This window comes from Amborella trichopoda, chromosome 13, assembly GCF_054954075.1.
Source record: "Amborella trichopoda isolate Santa Cruz 75 chromosome 13, AtrichopodaSantaCruz75HAP2 v2.0, whole genome shotgun sequence".
Lineage (NCBI taxonomy): Eukaryota > Viridiplantae > Streptophyta > Magnoliopsida > Amborellales > Amborellaceae > Amborella > Amborella trichopoda.
In genome coordinates, this window is record NC_142348.1 from 40256377 (window position 1) to 40275757 (window position 19381).

Here is a 19381-nt window from a genome sequence, read left to right on the forward strand (position 1 = left end):
TTGGTGGTGAAGACGCGTATATGAAGTGCTCCGTAAAAATTTAAGGTATATTAATTTTTATCAGTAAGGGATAATATTATCTTAAAAAAGTGATTTATCATGCTTAAGATCAAAGAGATTAAAACATCTTTTATTTTTTCCCTGTATCACACAAGATTCGTAACATTCTTCAATCATTTGTCGAGATGATCAATTAGATGGTTTTTCAACATTAAAACAGTCTTTTCAATAAATTTTTGAGATGTATCTGTGATTATACTGTTTAAACCTTGTATAAACTTTTTCCTTATTTTATATCATCTCTTTCAAGCCTATCTTGAAACACCCTATAAGACCTCGTAAAATTTGTGATGCATAATAGTCCATGTGGATCTCCTCGGTCAGTCTCTCTCGCTCCACACCCCCAATTAGATAAACAATCCCATTTATTTAAGAGAATTCTAAAAGTACAAAAAATCTAGAACCTTCTCTTTAAAATCATGGGAAGTTTACATATAAATAGTGTTTATATTTTGATATTTAAAAATTTCCCAAGATATTTTATATTTTACAATCAAAGAGCATAAAGTGTATGCTAATTCTCTCTCCTTTTATATACATTTGATCGAGTTAAAATTTGATACATCTGTATTTTTCACTATCATACACCAAAAAAATAAAATAAAAAATAATTCAAAATAAATAAAAATACAAAATTACCTTTATACTATTCAAGGTTAGTTTGGTAATTTTATTTATTTTAAATTAGTGTTCAATACATTCAAGTTCAATCCAATGAATAAAAATATATGAATTTTAAATATACATAAACAATAGGTCTTGATTGTAAAATGTGAGATATAGGACTATATTTAACTACTAGAAACAAAATTAGGATTTATCTAAAAATTTCACTAAACTCTATCTTTTCCATTGTCTGCCCTAAACTCTTTCGAATTATATGTTATCTAATTTACATCCTCCCTAAGGACATGATAATTGTGGGTTAGAGCAAGTACGCTAAGCTATATTGGGAGAATATTGTACACTGCAGAAGACATCTTCAGAATATTTCTTTGATCCTAAATTTTTCAAAACACCTAGAAATTACTAGATAATTATAATCAAAATAATTTTGAAATGTGAGTTTTTTAACACTTAGATGTCACCCTTAAAAAATTGGCTGGTTACCATTCAATTTTGAAGCATTATTTTTTCCAAGCCCACAAAAAATTGCAATTTGAAAATTTTTTATTGAGTATAGCGAATGAGTTGAACTGGTTACATCCCCAAATTTAAGGACTTAAAAAGTATTCTAGATTGGGTTTTGCCCAAGGCAGTAAATAAATGGAATGTTCCCTCATAAGCATGAAATCTTTTAGCTAATAATACAGCATAGATATAGTATAAAAAAAAAATATCACACGATTGTGAAAGGAAACCCACAACCCATTGGGAACTGGCGGCTGGCTTTCTAGCCCACAGTATTTCTCTCTCTCTCATATGGGGATTTGAAACAGCCTCTAAACCCATCTTTGAAAATGATATCTAAAAACGGCTGATCTACTCTATCTAAAAAAACTGCCCCTCGCCTATTTTTTGCCTATGGATCTTGATCTTAGGTTCCAGATCTATCTAAAATCTCGTCTAACCACTCCGATTTGAAATCTCTGAAATTGACCCTCTAAAATTTGATCTAGAAACAAAAAAAAAATCTGAAAATTTGTCCAAAAAATAATAGTTCTTTGAGTTCATCTTCGCATTATCTGTTTTTATTTGTATGTTATATTACTTGATCATGTCTGTTGGGGTCTACGAGTAGCTGAATCTGTCTCAGATCCACTTCAAGTTCTGTTGGCCCTTCCAAATATCATTTTATTTTCTCGGCTGTTTCGACTGTTTTTCTGTCTCCAGTGAAGATCTGAAGGTTTTGTTCATCGTTGAACTCCAATTTGTTGCTTTGTTCTTGCTGTTTGTTTATGAGACCTGTTGTTCCGCAACTGTTGATTTATGTGCTTGTTGATCAAGCAATCTGAGTATGTACATGAAGATTCAACTACTAGTTTCCGCAACTTTGGTATCCAAACTCCAGCTACTTTCTCTCATAGCATCTTGAGTTTAGATTCAACTGCTAGTTTCCACAACTTGGTGTTCAAACTCTGGCTTCTTTCTCTCATAGCATCTTGAGTTTGAGGGGACGTGTGAAATGAATTATATATTATCTATCAAGTTAATACGGAAGGTGTATATGTGATCAGTATATATGGGAAGGGTGGGTACCATATCTTGTATTTTATGGTAAGTTTGAGTATAGTATGGGTGTCTATTATTTAGTTTTTATTATTTTCATATGTAATTTATCTATAAAAGACAAGTTTGTAGATTCATATCAATTAATAGATTATGAGTCTCTTTAGAAAAACCTGAGACTCTTCACAACAACATTTAGTTTTAAATTATATGCTCGTTGCTTCTAAGCCATCTGATGTTAAACAAATTAGGTAGGCTTTTCTCAGCTCCAAAGGATCGAATAATTGGTGATATTGTTGTGTGCGAAAGCGCTAAACCCGATGGGTTGATTTTTGACAAATAAAGTACGAGAAATAAAAACACATACAACAAGAACACTAGGTGGAGATTATTTGATTTGTTGCTATAAAAAATCACCAACATAAGGAAATCCCATCTTTTGTGGGATTGAGATATTTCCATATTATGTGGGATTGAGATTGATATTGATAAGTTTCCTAAAGGAAATATAAATCCAAAAAGATTAGGTCTCTTGGATTTATCTCTTGGGTTTTGAAATATATGTAAGATCTAAATGAAGTTTCCTATTTTGTATGAATTCCTAACCGTATATATATGAGATGAAAGTGCAGAGAATTTGTGTGCCTTATTTGGGTCACCATATGAGAATGGTAGTTTCTTTAGAGAAAGAGGGAGACAAAGCCTCTTGTGCATAAGATCTAATTTTCTCTTAGAGAAAAGATTTTCCTATGGAGAGAAACATTTTGATGGTGCCATCTTTTAGACTCCAGAAGATTGAGAGACTTATTTCCATTGAGATTTTAGATGGTTTCCCTTTTAGTTAGAGAGAAACTCAGTTTCTCATTGCTCTTGAGTCTCTATCTATTATTGTCGGTAATGATTGCTAGAAGTAAAAAGGAGAATGGAGATTGGTTCAAAAGGGTTTGCTCGACTTGAGTTTTTGTCAAGGTTTAGAGAGGTAACTCTAGGTTCCAAAATCGTTGATGTAACCTTCATTGGTATAGTGGATTTTAGTTTGCCGTGCCTGTGGATTTAGCCCTTTTGGGGTGAACTACGTAAATCTTTGTGTTCTTGTTGTATGTGTTTTATGTTTTACTTCTCGTACTTTATTTGCCAAAAATCAACCCTATGTGTTTAGAGCTTCCGCACACAACAGATATGTATAGCAATTCAATGTACATTGAACTGCTAAATGACACACATGAACCATCCATGGTCCACATGGGATGGTTGGGCTTCTAGCATATTGTTTTATACCCAAATGCTAGCTTAATGAACATATCCACATTATCTAGTGGCCTATATTGAGATGGGAGAGGGATAGATGGTTAATTGAAATATGTCGATCGGTTCGAAACTCTTAAATTCATTGATTTGAAGGCCGTGCATGACCCCGTTATAGTATGTTAATAAATCACGTATGAGGTTTGTATAATGGGATTGTCTACAAAGAGACTAGTTATCTTTTGTACATGGAAGTCACAATCATTATTATTTTTTGAATTTCTAAATGGGTGGTCGTAAGGGTGTCATTGAATAAACATAAAGTTCCAATTTTCTTTTCTCGGACTCCATGACTCACCCCAAGCCATCCAATTTGACGTCTTGTCCCTTGAATTCCCTTGAATTTCAAAATGGGTGGTGGTAAGAGTGTCATTGAATAGACAAAAAGTTCCAATTTTTTTCTTGGACTCCGTGACTCACCCCAAGCCATCCAATTTGACGTCTAATGAGTGAGAATGATTGTGATCTCCATGTACAAAAGATAAATGGTATCTTTTTAGACATTGCCTTGTATAAGATACCCCCTCTATGTTGTAGACGGAAGGTGTACCTCAAAAATTTGCTTGGAGATGTTCTAGTGTTGATGGTTTGACAATTTTATTATTTCCAATTATGAAATTTAAAATTTCGAAAATAGTACACGTTGAGCTGATCTGTAAACACTTGAAAATCTTGAAAATAAACAATGCAATATTGAAACACTCTCTTCAAGAGAATTTTTGAGGTATACCTTACTTCAATAGAAAATAAGGACATATAGCCATATTACGTATATTCTCAAAGAAAATATTAGAAAAAATCACATAAATACTCAAGCATTATATTTTCTTTATGTAGACCCCCCATATTTATTTATTCATAACATTAACCTTATTATTTTTTTCCTATGCATTGATCCCCTGGTGAACTTTTTAGGTCATTTTGTATAAAAGTGCCCAAATAAAGAAGGCATACTTTTCTGGTCGTCGGAATTTTGAAGTTGAAGAAGTCATACTTTACCGGTTGTCAGAATCACATTTTTTAGCTACCTCCCAAATTTGTAACGCGCTCAAATGGAGATCAAAATGGACGAAATTTATCACAAAATAATTGTGATAGTATCCTCTTCAATTTGTGATCAAATGAAGTCTCGGAACATCACAGATCGTGCCAAATCGATGGTAAAAAAATCACAAGTTTATGGACTTGGCTGAATTTTGGGTTCTTCCTTAATACTGTGTTCCAAGACGATCAGTGGATATCAAAACGTGTGCAACAATCCAAGCATCGAGTATATGATGTTTGATTACTCGAATTGTCACCGTAAACGTCCGAAAATGCTCCTGAGGCCCAGCAATGGCAAAAGGTTCCTCATGGAGGGATGGTTTTGTCATTTGTTGAAAAGTGCTTATGGGTATTTTGGTCATTAATTCCAAAAACGAAATTAATATTTTTATTCATTAAATGTGTAATTTTCAACAATTTTGAAGGTTTTTTAGTATCCACCCTTGTTTTGGGGATACTCTATATAAGCAAAATGTAGTCATTTCTAATAAGACTCTTGAGAGTTTTGAAAATTAATGAGAAGAGCTTGAGAATTCTAAGAGCTTAGGCTTGATCTTTTGCTTTGGATCCAAACCCAAGACTCAAGGAGAGAGGAGAGAGAAACAATTCTTAGAAAGAGAAAATACCCTTTGGAACCTTCTACTCCCTAGAATCCCAAAATTCCAACTTCTTAGGATTTCCATCCCCCAAACCGATCCCATACACTCTAGAACTCCTAACTCCCAATCCTACTCCATACACCCTACACCCTACCTAAGCTATCTTACACCATACCCTACTCCATACACCATGGTACTTCATATAACTTTAACTTGCCTACTCGCAACCCTATCTCATACACCTTAGTTACACCAACACACCTTAGCATCTATACATCCTAGTTTCCATACACCTTACGTCAACCCAACCCACCTAAGCTATACACCTAAAACTTTAGACCCTAGCCTTTCCCTACAAAGACTAAGACATCTCTTTAAAGTGCATGCAAAGGGACCAATGAAGGTGTACCTAGGCTCAAGCCCATTCTAGGTCCACTCTCTCTCCTCTCTCTTCTTTCTCTCTCCTCTTCTCTCTTTTTTCTCTCTTCTCTCTCTTTCTCTCTTTCTCTCTCGTATTTCTCTCTCTCTTTCTCTGCTCGGACCCAGGGCAAGTTCGAGCCTCACCCCCTCTCTCTCTCTCCCTCTCACATTTAAAAGTGCACGGACCCGTACCTAGGGAGGGCCCGGCTTCTCCCTCTATCTATTTCTCTCTCTCTCTCTCTCCCTTCTTGTTTGGGTCATAGACTTGTGTCCTAGGCGGGTCCGTCTCCCTCTCTCTATTTCTCTTCCTCTCTCTCTCTCTCTCACTCTCTCTCCCATCAATTGACAGACCCACACCTATGGCAGGTCCATCCACCTCCTCTTATTTCCTCATCTCCCCTCACTCCCTCACCTTCCCCCGAAGCTCGGACCCACACCTTAGGCGGATCCATCTCTCCCCTCTCTAAACTTATCTCCCCTCACACTCTCTCGTCCCAGTAAGCCCAGACCCGTACCTTAGGCGTGTCCAACTCTTTCCCTCTACCCTCTCAGCCTCTCTCACCCCAACCTACCCCCTAGGACACCTGGACCCGCACCATAGGCCAGTTCATCTTTTTTCATCCCTCTTAACTCTCTTCTTTCTCACTTTAAGTATCTTTATCTCTCTCTAACTCATATACTTATTTTATTTTATTTTTATTTTATCATTTCTTTGTTTTCTCTCTTGACTCACGGCTTCTTTCACCCTTGAGCACTCGGTGGTCTTCCTGAGATGGTGCCCTAGGGTTTTAAATCTTGGACTACTATTCTAACCATCTGCTCATACAGTATTGTTGAGTCATAAGAGACTGATTCTCTTGCACTCGATCACTCGGGTTGGGGTCATCCCAAGTTAGCTTTTCTTAGAGTTCTAATCCTTACACTACTCTAACCACCGGGTCATACAATGTTCGAGCTGTGAGAGATTTTCATCTCTTTCACTCTCTTCTCTTCTCTCCCTGGATCACTTTTAAGGAGCTCTTTGGTTTAGTGACATAGTTACAAGCTCAGTCATGTAACTCCACTTTCCAAATCCTTCGGGTACCAAGGCTTCGAGCCTGGTACTTTTCCTTGTCTTCGGTAATACCTCTTAAGAGAGGTTATGCCGAGAGGCTATCCAATTTTCGGGTCATCTTTTTACTTCTTTCATCTCATCTTATTCTTTTTATTCTTATCTCTAAACCAAACTCTCATCAACCTACTCTTGTTCCTTTCTTTCCTGTCTTGCCCACTTACTTCTTTATGCCACTCTACTGCCAAAACTAGAACCGTTAACCTGTGATATCACCAAAGAGGAGTTTATTATAAGTGGATTTTTCATTAGTAGTCTTTTTGTGAGAGTCTAGGTGAGGTGTTTATTTCAGAGGGGGGGAAATTCAAACTATGCTGCTGAACAACCCGAGGGCTTTTGTTATTGATCTAAGAGGGCAGTAGCCTGGGCGTATCTCACGAACTCAACCGCAGTGAGGTAAGTGTTTGAGTCTACCTCATCATTGTTTTTAAAATCCTATCACCTTTGGAAATACCTATCTGCACGTGGCACACACGCGCTTGCCAGTCAAGTGGTTGTCCGAGAGGGGGTTCATCGAGCCGGGGTCCTTGAGGGAGCTTGAGCGAGGTAAATCCAAGCCCAACCAGCCACACAAGGAAAATAGAGTACGTTTGCCACCCTCATCCCCATCCGAGTTAGAGGAAAGGCCCTCGGCCAGACCATCAGTTGGGATATCCGCCTCCTCTACCCTAACATCCCCCTCAGCATGAACTTTCGTACCACCCACAGGTACCCCTTTTGCTCGGGCTGGCTGCTCCGAGGACAGGGGCTTTGCAAAAATGAAGAGTGCTCTTCGAGTGTTTATCTTCCTTCTCACATGAGAGAGTAATTCCCCCAAGAGCATTCAGATAACAAGAACTCGGACTGTGTTGCCTCTTACTTTTTTGCCTCTCTAGGGGAATCTGACCCAACAAAATTGCCACTTCATCCTAGTCGGACCCATTCTCAAGGAGAGGCAGACTAAGAGAAGGCTTCCCAACACTCCTAACTCCCAAAATATGGGTCACATCTTCCAAGGTAGGCTCGGTCTCGCCATATGGAAATGGAATGGTTCCGTCTCAGGACGGAACCGATGCACTATGCGGAAATCAAGGGCAAATCAAGAGGTAAGGGTTTTATCCTACAGAGCTCCCATAGTCCAACCTTCATTAGGAGTGGGTTTTAGTCCCATATTGAAGAGGAGAGGTGACATGAGTGGTATTTATGTGTAGACATCCTCATACCTTATACTTAAAACAAGGTTGAGAGTGTTGATGCATTTGTGGAGCACATCAAGCCTATGACACACACGCATATACGTATGTGCGCAAATATGTGCAAGGGTGCAAGGTTGGTTAATGGTGCACTTTCCACTTCACACTGAAATCCAATAGCCTCTAGCCCTTGAAGATACATGACACCTGAAATTGATCGCAACCATTGAGATGCATGTAACTGTTTACATCCAATGGATGACGACCATTGATGGCGATTGTTTTTCAAATCCAATAATCGCATTTTGAAGTGTAACAACATGAGACTGTTCACTTGAACAGTAAATTCGTAGCCATACATTGCTCATATGGGTTGTTTTTCCCATTCTATGTATCAGTACTGTGTACGCCATTCTTATCAGAGCCTTGACACTCATCCCACTCTCTCTACTTGTTTTTCTCTCTTTCTTTCTCTAAGAAGACAACACTCTTGGTGCTCTGTAGTAAGCTTTTGATACTGGTGTATAGAATATCGAGGCACAATAGGAGACCTTTTATTTTCCTATATCTCGAGAGCAAATTGACTATTTTTTTTTTTTTTTATGAAAGTTTTGGGGAGAAATTGCCCTTATTTACATAATTTACAATATCGAAGGGGGACAAAATCGTCTTGAGAAAAGGCTCCCACATGCGCAAAAACATAAAGGTAATTTGCCTAACTTGATTTATTTTTATCCCTTATTCACCCAAAACAGTTTCCAGCAAAATGACCAATTAATATAATTGTGATTCCCGAGCTTCTAAACCCGGCCATCAAACTCCCATTTTCCGTGTCGGTTTGAAAAGACCGACTCCGATACCACTGGTAGAGTTTGGGCCGCGGAAGGACCACGTACAACACAACCCGAGCGCTCAACTTAAGGCTTCAATGCACCACAAAAGCACGAATAGCTAGAGACACATTTATACAACCACAAAACTTGGCCCCCACCACTCATGCATAAAAATTCATTTTCTAATCTCTCTAATCTTATATACTATCTAAATCAAATCTTTCCTTTCCACTTTACGAAAAAATCATTGATACAAAAGGAAGTAAGGAAACCAAACCTTCCTTAAAAATACTTTCTCAAACCCATAAAGTTTCCTAACGTTCTAAATTCTATCTTTTACTTTTTTATACCAATCAAGTATGGAAAAGTTTATATAAGGTTGCAACCTTAAAATGTAGAATCATATATGCACCTCAAAAATCTATCGGAAAGGCTGCTTTAATATTGAAAAACCCTCTAATTGATCATCTCGACGTCGAGATGTATGAATATTAAAAAAAAAGTTTTTGAGTCCCAAAAATAGTGCATCTCGCAACACATTATCTAGACTGTCAATTTTCAAGATTTTCGTATCTTTATAAATCTACTTGATTTTAACCATTTTCGGAGTTTAAAATTTTCTAATTAGATATGAAAATAGCTTTTAAGATAATCCTAAAAAAAATTTACAACAAAATTACATGTTATGATAAAATTTGGAGGTGCGTCTTAATTGGATTGCTTAAGGTTGCAACCTTATAGAAACCGCACCCATCAAATATTTGATTTATGAAACTAAATAATTGACTCATAAGTAGTGTCCAAATAATTGAGACATTATATATCCATGATTTGGGGTCGTGTACATATCCATGATTTGGGACTCTATATAATTGTTATGTCCACCCTTATTGAAACATTATATATACATGATTTGGGGTCAAAAAGTACTCATATATGTGAGAGGAAATAGATAGTATACTCATGTGAGAAAATGAAATTCTTTAGCATTTCTTATGGAGTAAATTACGTACAGACTTGAAATAGTTACTTAAAATATGAAATGATCCAATCATAAGCAAAAATTACAAGGAAGGTTGGTCTAGTCCAAAACAAAAATTAAAATGCAGTTGGAAAATAAAAAAATAAAAAAATACAGGTTGATCAACCAACCTTCCGCATAGTTTTTGCCCAAAAATATTCTTTCTTGTATTTTAGGTGATGTTTTCAAATCTGTACTCAAATCATCTTTCTTAGACTACCTCAAACAGCCATACGACACTTAGGACTATCTTCTTCCTACCTGCCCCTCACGCGAAGAAGGCCTAGTGCCATTCTTCTTGATAGTTCTTTATCAAAACAGCCAAAATGATGCGAGAAAGCAGTTTGGAGAGAAAAAAAAACAAAACACAAAAGCAAAACGACATAGATTCTCCTGCTTTGCTCTTTGCTATTCTTGTCGATGTCATTAGAAATTCAATCACTGTTCAGGCACGTGGGCCTTTACAGAGACGAGACAAAGCTCAGCACTCGACCAACGTTTATTGCTCTGAATACGTGGGCGATCTCCAAAAACCGCTTCCGGTTTTGATAAGCGGATTTCATTTACACTAGAAGACGAAGGGGCGTGCAAAATGAGGAGGATCGACCGTACGCGTGGCGGTTCTCCCGTTGATGTCTGTCTCCTACGTACCAGGGGCGTTTTCGTCACTTTGAGATTCCAATCATGTGAGGTTTCGAGATTTCGGTTTCGGTGAAACTTCGCCGGGGGTTTCTGCGACCGTTATTTCGGTCTGTGTAAATCGGCCGAGACGAATTTCGCTCAAGGGTGGTGGCAGCTCTGCTCGGCCGACTCTAAAAAACTTAGGCCTGAGCCGCCAAATGTGGCCAGAGGCCCGAACAACCACGGTTCGATTCTTGTTCTTTTATTTTATTTGACTCGGCCCTAATAGACTAGGGCCAGGCCTGGGCCGGTGTCTTTTTTGGCTGGCCGGGCTGAGCCCAATAGGACCAAAGTTGGGCCAATGCCAGGGGAGCGCAACTCAGGCATGTCCGTTAACATACGAGTTTGAACCCGAAACTTTCCGAAATCTGACGAAAGATTACCAGATGCATTTGGCGTAAAGATTTCGAGGAGGGGCAGTACAGGCTTTCTACAAGACGACGCGATATTTGTGGGCTGGAAGATGAGAGAGGGAGACTGCACAGTAGTTAGAGAGAGAAAGGAACAGTGCATGACAACGACGAGCCAAGAGAGAGAAAGAACAGTGCATGACAATGACGAGCGAAGAGAGAGAAACCCAATAGATGAAAATGACGCTGGATTCTCAGCTCTGTGGGTCAAACATCAGATTGCTATTCATGTTTCTCACTTTTTAGAGAGAGAGAGAGAGTGAAGAGAGAGAGAGGTCATAGGGTTTTAACATAAACCTAAAGATTAAGATGCGATATGTTGTCGGAGAGTGAGGTTAGAGAGAGACAGAGGTGCAGGGTACCTGACATTGATTCTCTCTCCCTTACTTTTGTGGCTCAAATATCTCCTTTCATGTATCACGTTCACAAAAAGCTATTATACCAATCACCCAAAGAAAGAAAGAGAGAGAGACAAGCGATTATACCAGACACCCAAAGAAATATGCACAGAGAGAGAGAGAGAGAGAGAGAGGGAGAGTTTATGTGTGAGAGAGAAAGAGTTAGTTTATGCTGCACTATTATTGAATATTCACCAAAAGCAGAGTATACCAATCACCAAAAGAGACATACAGAGAGTTTATACACAATCATTGATAACAGGGTATGGTTTATATACTGTGTCAACCTTAACCGATGGTGCACCTCAAAATCTAGCTATAAGATTTATGAAATTGAAAGCTCAAAAAATGGAGTAGACGTAATAAATCTATGTCCAATTAAATATCTTGACAATGGATGCACTAGATAATGTGTTACAAGATGTATTGTTATTAATACTTGAAATTCAGCTTTTCTTTTATGTTCGTATATATCAAATTGAAGATGATCAATTGGAGGGCTTTCTAATAACTAAACAACTTATTCTGATGACAAGGTTGACACCTTATGTACTTGATAAAATCATACAATAATCACTTCGAAGATTTATATATATATATATCTATATATATATATATATATATATATATATATAGAGAGAGAAATAGAATAGTAATGAGCCACCATATTAAGTTGCTTTCCTTATTCTTTAACAGTGACAAATTCCTCTACCCTAGGAGATTTCCTAAAACAAACTATATAATTAATTATAAATAGCAATGTTAAATCACATTCTATTGCCTCAATCAATAAGAATAATAACAATGATGATAACAGTACTAAATTCCCCTAACAATGATAATGCTGTTTTATATTTGCCAAAAGCGTTCTTATTAATATGTGACGAAAGCGACTGATCATGCACCACAAACCCCTTATTATCAAGTTAAAAGGCTCATCTCTTCTTCTATGAAATAAACCACACTCCATTAATGGAGCTTCATCATCCAATCCAAGAAGACAATGCCTTTCAGGAAGAGTTTCTGGCCCTAAGGAGGGAGGTCTGGGATATATTCCCCCCAGAAAATGATGGGATTTTCTCTCTTTTTGAGAACCCAATTGTCTCTCCGCCACCGATCCCCCAAGAAAATGGAGGATTTTTCCCGATCGATGATGATCTTGCCATGGGGTTGATACAGCAAGATTATGTCTTTGACACTGGAATTCAAGTTCCATCCACTATTTCTTTCCCGGAAAATCCAATGACTCATGCTTTCGGGGTTGTAAATGAGCAGAAATTAGGTGAGGTGCCAGAACTTGTTGCTGGTCCAGTGAGAGGGGTGGGTGGAGAGAAGAAATGTGCTTCGAAGAATTTGATGGCAGAGAGGAGGAGGAGGAAGCGGTTGAACGATCGGCTCTCCATGCTCCGATCAGTGGTTCCGAAGATTAGTAAGGTGAGAGAGAGAAAAAAACAGAGATAGTTCTAACAGTCCATGTGTGCTTGTATTGGGGGGGTGCAGATCTGGGGCCTAGCGCATTTGGTCTTCCATCTGATTCATTTAAATGAAACCATATTTTTCTAACACATTAATGTGATATTTTCTGGCCACATTTCTGTTTTGCCCTTGTCAACCACCATGAGAGAGAGAGAGAGAGAGAGAGAGAGAGAGAGAGAGAGAGAGAGAGAGAGAGAGAGCTAATAATCCTTTTGTTTTGTTTTGATTAAGCAGATGGATAGAACTTCAATACTTGGTGACACCATAGAGTACACTAGAGAGTTGCTTGGAAGGTTGAAATCCCTTCAAGAAGAAGTTGATGTCAATGGCCTGAACCTCTTAACCATCTTCCACCAGCTTCAACACAACAATGCAGAAGAGAAACGCAGCACCCCCAAGGTGAGAATCGCCAATTAACATTTAATTTCTCTCTCATGGAAAACCCTAAACAGTGTTCCTTTCTGTTAATTGAAGTTTGATGTTGAGAAGAGAGGGAGTGTCACAAGGATAGAGGTATGCTGTGGAGGAAAGCCAGGATTGCTTCACTCAACTCTCAACACCATGGAAGCCCTAGGCCTTGAAATTCAGCAATGTGTGATGAGCTGCTTTGGGGATTTTGTTATGCAGGCACTGTGCTTGGAGGTAGGTCATATTATAATACTTTTTCTTGATCAATAGGGTATATCATAATGGGAAAATATTAATTGGGATAAATTTTTAAGAAATGACCTATAGTGCTGCACCTCACTCAAATGGTGGGTGAACCCTAGCGCTGGCAATGGGCTGCCCAGGAAAAAGTAGGGCTTGGACCGAAGGTCGAGCTAGGCTAGTGTTAGCTTAGTTCGGCCCTACCTGGCTCTCTTTTATTCGTTTTTTTTTTTATTTTTCTTCATTTGTGCCATGGCAGCACGGCGCAACCCTAATAGCGCCATGGCCAGGATTGGGCTCCCCCTATGGGGACAATGCCCAAGCCAGGGACAGCCAGGCACCTCTATCATTTTCTTAGAATATTTTGTTGGAAGTTCTCTAAGAACATAAACAATAGAAACAAGGGAGAGGTCGCTTTATGCTTTGGCCTTCAATGCTTTGGTCTTAGATTTTTAGGATTCACATTTGAGAAACCAAATTCTCCTGATTTTCAATAACTTAAAAAGAGCAATAATTGTCCTAAAACCTAAAAAGAGCAATAATTGTCCTAGTAGTGAATGGTTAAGGGGTTTGGTGATCTCATTAAAACTCTTAATATGCAATTGTTGATTTTTCCTTATGATTCGTAACAAAAATAGTTAATTTACATGAGATGTTCCAAATGATGGATAATATGAAATTCTTCAAGAACCTAAGTTTGAGATCTCAAGAACCTTCTTAAACAAGAGCAAGAAGCGTTTCGTAATTCGTGGTTTAGGGCTTGATGCTCAACTAAACAATTAAGGAATAGGGAGAAGTTCACAATTTGACGTTTCACAAGCCTTTTCTTTTTTTAAATTTTCTTTTGAAAATTTATCAAAATACATTTGACTTTTTTCCAACAATTTAAATGCTTAGCCTTTTGCAACTGTTCCAACTCATGGATATGTGTATTTTTATGTGAATTTTGAAATTAATATAAAGTAACAATGCTACAATGCTAAATAGTTTATCTCTCAGGTATTTTTTGATAAATTTTCCTCTTTATCTTTTCAGAAGAAGATTAAAGTTTGGGATGTGACCTATTCAAACCTAGTAACCAACTCAAACAAAAAGAAAAGGGATTGTATACTATGAGACTATTTATTTTTTTAAAAAAATTATGTACGGACAGTGTTTCCACCTATGTATTACCAAATGAGTATATTTTTCACATAAATTCTTATGACCACCCCTATTTTCAACAACCCTTTTTATTTCCCACAATGCTTGCTTGTCTGGCAATTACAACACCGGACATGAGAGAAGTATTCATGTTTTCAAATGGTTTTTCATACATTTCATGTAATGTGCTCCCACGGAGCACACCGTGCATCTACCTCCTAGATCAAAACACCTAGCTACATTGATATTTTTAGTCTAAAATTTTGTGAACTATGTAGTAATTACTAGATGATTATTTTTAAAAGAAAATTTGAATTTTGAGTTTTATGACGCTTAGATCTAGCCATTAAAAAATTAGACTATCTCTATTCAATATCAAGGCTTATTTTTGTTTTTTACTATATAGAGATTTTATTTATACTTTTTTTTTGCTGAGATTTTTTAATAGGTTGTATAGTTTATATGCCCAAAATTTAACATCTAAAAGTCATCTATAGCATGTATTTTGGCCAAGGGAGTAAATAATAGTATTATCCTATGAGTGTAAATAGTTATAAAAGGCATTTGAAAACTTGTGTATTTCCCTTTGGTCCAGTATTGTAATTGCCGGACAAGTATTATAATTGCCGGACAGGCAGACAGTTGTGGGAAAAAAAAAAAGGGGCTGTCGAATGGTGGGGTTATGCAGAAAATTTACTCATTCGGTAATAAACAGCTGGAAACAGTGTCCATATGTAATTCTTTTTAGTTATTTTTTGCACAAAGAGGTTACAGGTACTTTTAGGATATGAAATCTAGTACATACGAGAATTTTGTTTTAGACTTTGTGTTTAACCAATGATACATCTTCAATCACCTGATTTAAAATTAAATAGTCAATGATGATTGTGACCTCGTTGTATAAAAAATAAATAGTTTTATTATATATATTTTTATACTGATTCGAATTGCATGAAAGAAAAATCATAGGACAATTGAGCACATCCTTATGATTGAATAAAGACTGTTGAAGTTTGTGAGGATTACCTGGGGGTTTTCAAAGTGTCATTTCAATCTTTTTCTGATAACTTATCTAATCATACTACCATGGAATCTAATAATTTCGTAGTGAAAAGTTAAAATATTATGTGCTCATGTAGGTGTTTCCTCCCTAGGGTAAAACCCCTTTTTAGTGATTTCCAAATTTGAGGGATGTAGCCTCAACTCAACCACCGTCCTCGAGAAAAGAGAATTTTAATATTTTTCCATGTATCTGAAAAATTAATTTATACTCGCATCATAATTTTAAAGTGGATCTAAAAATCTAGATGAAGGAAGTACTCATGACCAGGTGTTTTATGTATGACCCCATGGGAGGACGCCTTGCTCTCTCTTAAAAAGGCCCTAAGGCTATTGGCTCCAAGCGGGAAAGTACTCCAGGTGTTTGTATGACCTGCCTTTCTAAAGCAACCGCCCCAAAGCTCTAAAATAATAGGTAGGTAAAACTTCACACTCATGAGAAACAATTTTTCGTGTTCCCTAAAAGGTTTTCCCTTCCCTCCGGGTAACACAATTAGCGGGTAAAAGCAATGGGTAAAAGGGTTGCCAATGTCAAAAGGGAATGTATGTAATGGACGGTTGTCATTGATGCGCAAAAGTCATAGACTGCCCCAAGTAAAATGGCGTAGCTAGGGCATGTTTCTCATCAAATTTTTCTTTGACTTCAAGCACACGGAAATGTACACCCCTAGCTGCCCAAGTTTACATGTACCGCTTAGCCCAAAAATTTAGTTTTGGGCTCGGACCGTCTTGGGCATCTATTCATGATTTGAAGTGAGGCTGGCAACATGCTGGACCTAGGCTGGGCCTGCCCTGGCCTTGCCCTTGTTCCCACATGGCTAGCCTTGGCCCGGCCCTATAAGGCCAAGGTCAGGGGCAGGACAGGGCCAGACCTGGCCGGAGACAGAGTGATTTATGTACGGACCTTAAAATTTTAGGTAAAATACAAAATGCTCCACTTATAGGCGCAAATTACAAAGAAGGTTGTTCAACTGACTTTTTTTTTAAATTTTTTTTCAAAATTGCCCATCGGTCAACTTGAATTTTAATTTGTTGTTTTAGTTCTTTCATTAGTAGGCTAGTGCTCCAAACTTTAAGGCGCTTCCCTACCGATGAAAAAGCTAAAAAAATCTAAAAAAAACAATCAAAATTTGAGTTAACTGAGGGGCAATTTTGGAAAAATAAAAAAGGCAAGTTGACCGATCTTCTTTGTAATTTTCACATATAAGCGGAGCATTTTGTATTTTACCTAAAATTTTAAAATCTATACACTCCCAAAGAAAAAAAAAAAATAAAAAGATGGTCAAGCCAGGCCGTCCCATTGCTACCCCTAAACAAGGCATGAGCCTGGCCAGGACCGGAAAAAATGGGACAAGGACCGTGGTTCTTTTCCTTGCATTGAATGGCCTATGTTCAGTTCCTGAGATCTCTTGTGCAGGAGGTGGAGCGCAGGAGGATAAAGCCAGAAGAGATCAAGAATGCATTGCTAACAAGTGCTGGTTATGGAGCGAAATGTGATCAAAATTGATGGGGAGAGCTTTAGAGTGTTGTGTAGGGGAATGTGAGAGGGTCTTTGTGTGGTATTAGTTTCACAATAAGGTTCCCACCATTGTAGGAGTGTTGACATGATGGATTTCACATGTGTTTATTTCCTGTTTTTTCCGCATTAAATAAAATAAACATTATGTGTGTTGACCCACCGAAAATACATGTTATTGTACTCCTATTTTTCATTGGCTCCGGTTTCAAATGCCTAAATGAGGTATCCTTGGCCATGGGAGGAACATGTGTTTTAAACTTCGGATCGGCGGTGCAGATCTTTCACCTATAGATTGTGTCGGACTGTTGGATTGGCAATCCTGATCAGGTCTGGATCGGTTCAAGTCAATGAACCAAAAAATATTAAATATAAAAAAAATATTTAAATTAAATTTTATGGGCTAGGGATTTAAGGGGATAAAAAAAAACATTACATAATCTTTAAAAAAAGAAGGAAAAATATTAGGAAAAAATGTTGGAGAGGGGGCGAGTTCGCTTAAGAGAATCGGTCCAAGCCCCGTACTATCCTATAATCGATTCAATCCGAATGGATTCCCATCCGAATTGTCAATAACGTCATGGAATCGTTGAATTTTAAAACACAATGTTGCAGGTTATGTAGAGAATATAGGAGTTCTTTGAGGGGTACCAGTAGCATAAGAAGGTGTAAAATCACTATAGGAATGTTGAAATGATGGTTGCTTTAAAAAAACAAAGAAAACCATGTTGAAATGATGGTTTCCACAAAGTTTTTTGGCTCCATTGAATAAAATGTGGTCTGCATTGGTGTACCAAAAAAGTGTGTTCTTATGCTTTTATTTTTCATAGACAGGGTCTCTCGGTGTCCCATTTACATGTCAGTTGTCTGGAGAAACAATGTTGAAGCAGGCACATAGTATTTTTTAGGGAAAATTATAGAAACCCCCGATGATCCAACTTTCTTTACATCCTACTTCCAACTAATTTTTTTATCCCAAAATTTTATCCCAAAAATAAATTTGTTTTTAGCAAATACCCCCAGTCAAAAAGTCAAAATGCCCTCTCTCTCTTCTTACACCGACTACTAAACTTTTCCCATAACATACAAAAGGCGGCCCGACAATATAAACAAGCCGTCCAGCAATATCCCAAAGCGGCTTGACATTTCCAAAATACGGTCCAGCAATAGGCCCATGTTGTCGAGTAACAGGTCCATATGGTCCGGCAACAAGCTCATGCGGCCCGGCAACAGGGCCATACGGTCCGGCAACAGGCCCATACGGTCCGGCAACATGCCCATGCTGTCCTGCATTCTTTCGAGTCATTAAGCATCTTATCGGCATGTGATGTCATCGTGTACGGACAAGGGTATTTTTGTCCAACGTCCAATGACTTTTATTTGGAGGGTGTTTACTAGAAAAGTTTGTTTTGGGGTAAAAGTTGTGATAAAAAGATAGATTGGGGGGATGTAACTCCAAGTTGGGGGGTCCCTATTTTTTATTGCACATTACTTATGTTAGGTGATAGAGCACTTTTTCAATTTTAAAAATTGGAATCTGTTTAAGAATCATCAGGTGATTATTTTAACAAAAAAGTATATAATGAGAATATTTACCTTTGGTACAAAGTGGTTACAATTGATCTTGTTCATTGGATATGAAATTAGGTGGCTACATTTATTTCATTGACCAAGCTAAAAGTTCAAAAGAAATTTTCTTGAACTTTGTAATACCCAAGTTATCAAATTTCACATCGAATGGCTGTAAGCAATAGTGATCTCCCTATATCAAAGGTAATATTCTCATTGTATACAATCCCTGTTTTCACATAAAAAAAGAGGTTTTAAGCTTTTTAATGTTTAAATTTGAAAGTACCCTTGGGACGCATTTGTTTTTTTGAAAGATATATTCTGGAACGTTGAATGTTTTTAAATCTTTTAGAAATTTGAATGTTTTGTTTTGGAAGCATTAAATAAGTTATGAGTACTGTGTTTGATAACATATACATATTAATTATATGAATATAAATATGTAACATAACATAATATAATATAATACATAATATATTTTTATTTATGTATATTTGTATTTTTAAGTTCCTATCCCCTTAGGAACTTAACCTTTCACTTTTTAATAAAGGAATTGTTAGCACGTATGACGATAAGTTCTCGTGTAACTTTACCTACAATTGTGGGTGGGGAAGCCTACAAATGTGGGAGGAATTGTATGTTTATCACATCCAACGTTCACATAAACCAACGTACATATGAACGTTGGATGTATATCCATGAGATCAGAGAATCCTTGTTTTCTCAAAGACCCGTTGAGAAATATAA

General features: G+C 37.4%; 1 protein-coding gene across 1 annotated transcript; it reads left to right on the forward strand.

The window, feature by feature from the left end:
- The first annotated feature begins 11852 nt into the window (after positions 1 to 11852).
- Positions 11853 to 17234, forward strand: BHLH093 (beta HLH protein 93). Its single transcript, XM_011627278.3, has 4 exons — positions 11853 to 12657; positions 12934 to 13098; positions 13174 to 13341; positions 16967 to 17234. The coding sequence occupies exons 1-4, from the start codon at positions 12196 to 12198 to the stop codon at positions 17054 to 17056; spliced, it is 885 nt and encodes a 294-aa protein (XP_011625580.1). The 5' UTR covers positions 11853 to 12195; the 3' UTR covers positions 17057 to 17234.
- The last annotated feature ends 2147 nt before the right edge of the window (positions 17235 to 19381 follow it).

Coding starts and splice junctions, on each gene's coding strand:
- BHLH093 (XM_011627278.3), top strand. CDS start 12,196: ATGGAGCTTCATCATCCAATCCAAGAAGACAATGCCTTTCAGGAAGAG. Junction 13,099..13,173: donor AGAAACGCAGCACCCCCAAG/GTGAGAATCGCC, acceptor TGTTAATTGAAG/TTTGATGTTGAGAAGAGAGG. Junction 13,342..16,966: donor TGCAGGCACTGTGCTTGGAG/GTAGGTCATATT, acceptor TCTCTTGTGCAG/GAGGTGGAGCGCAGGAGGAT.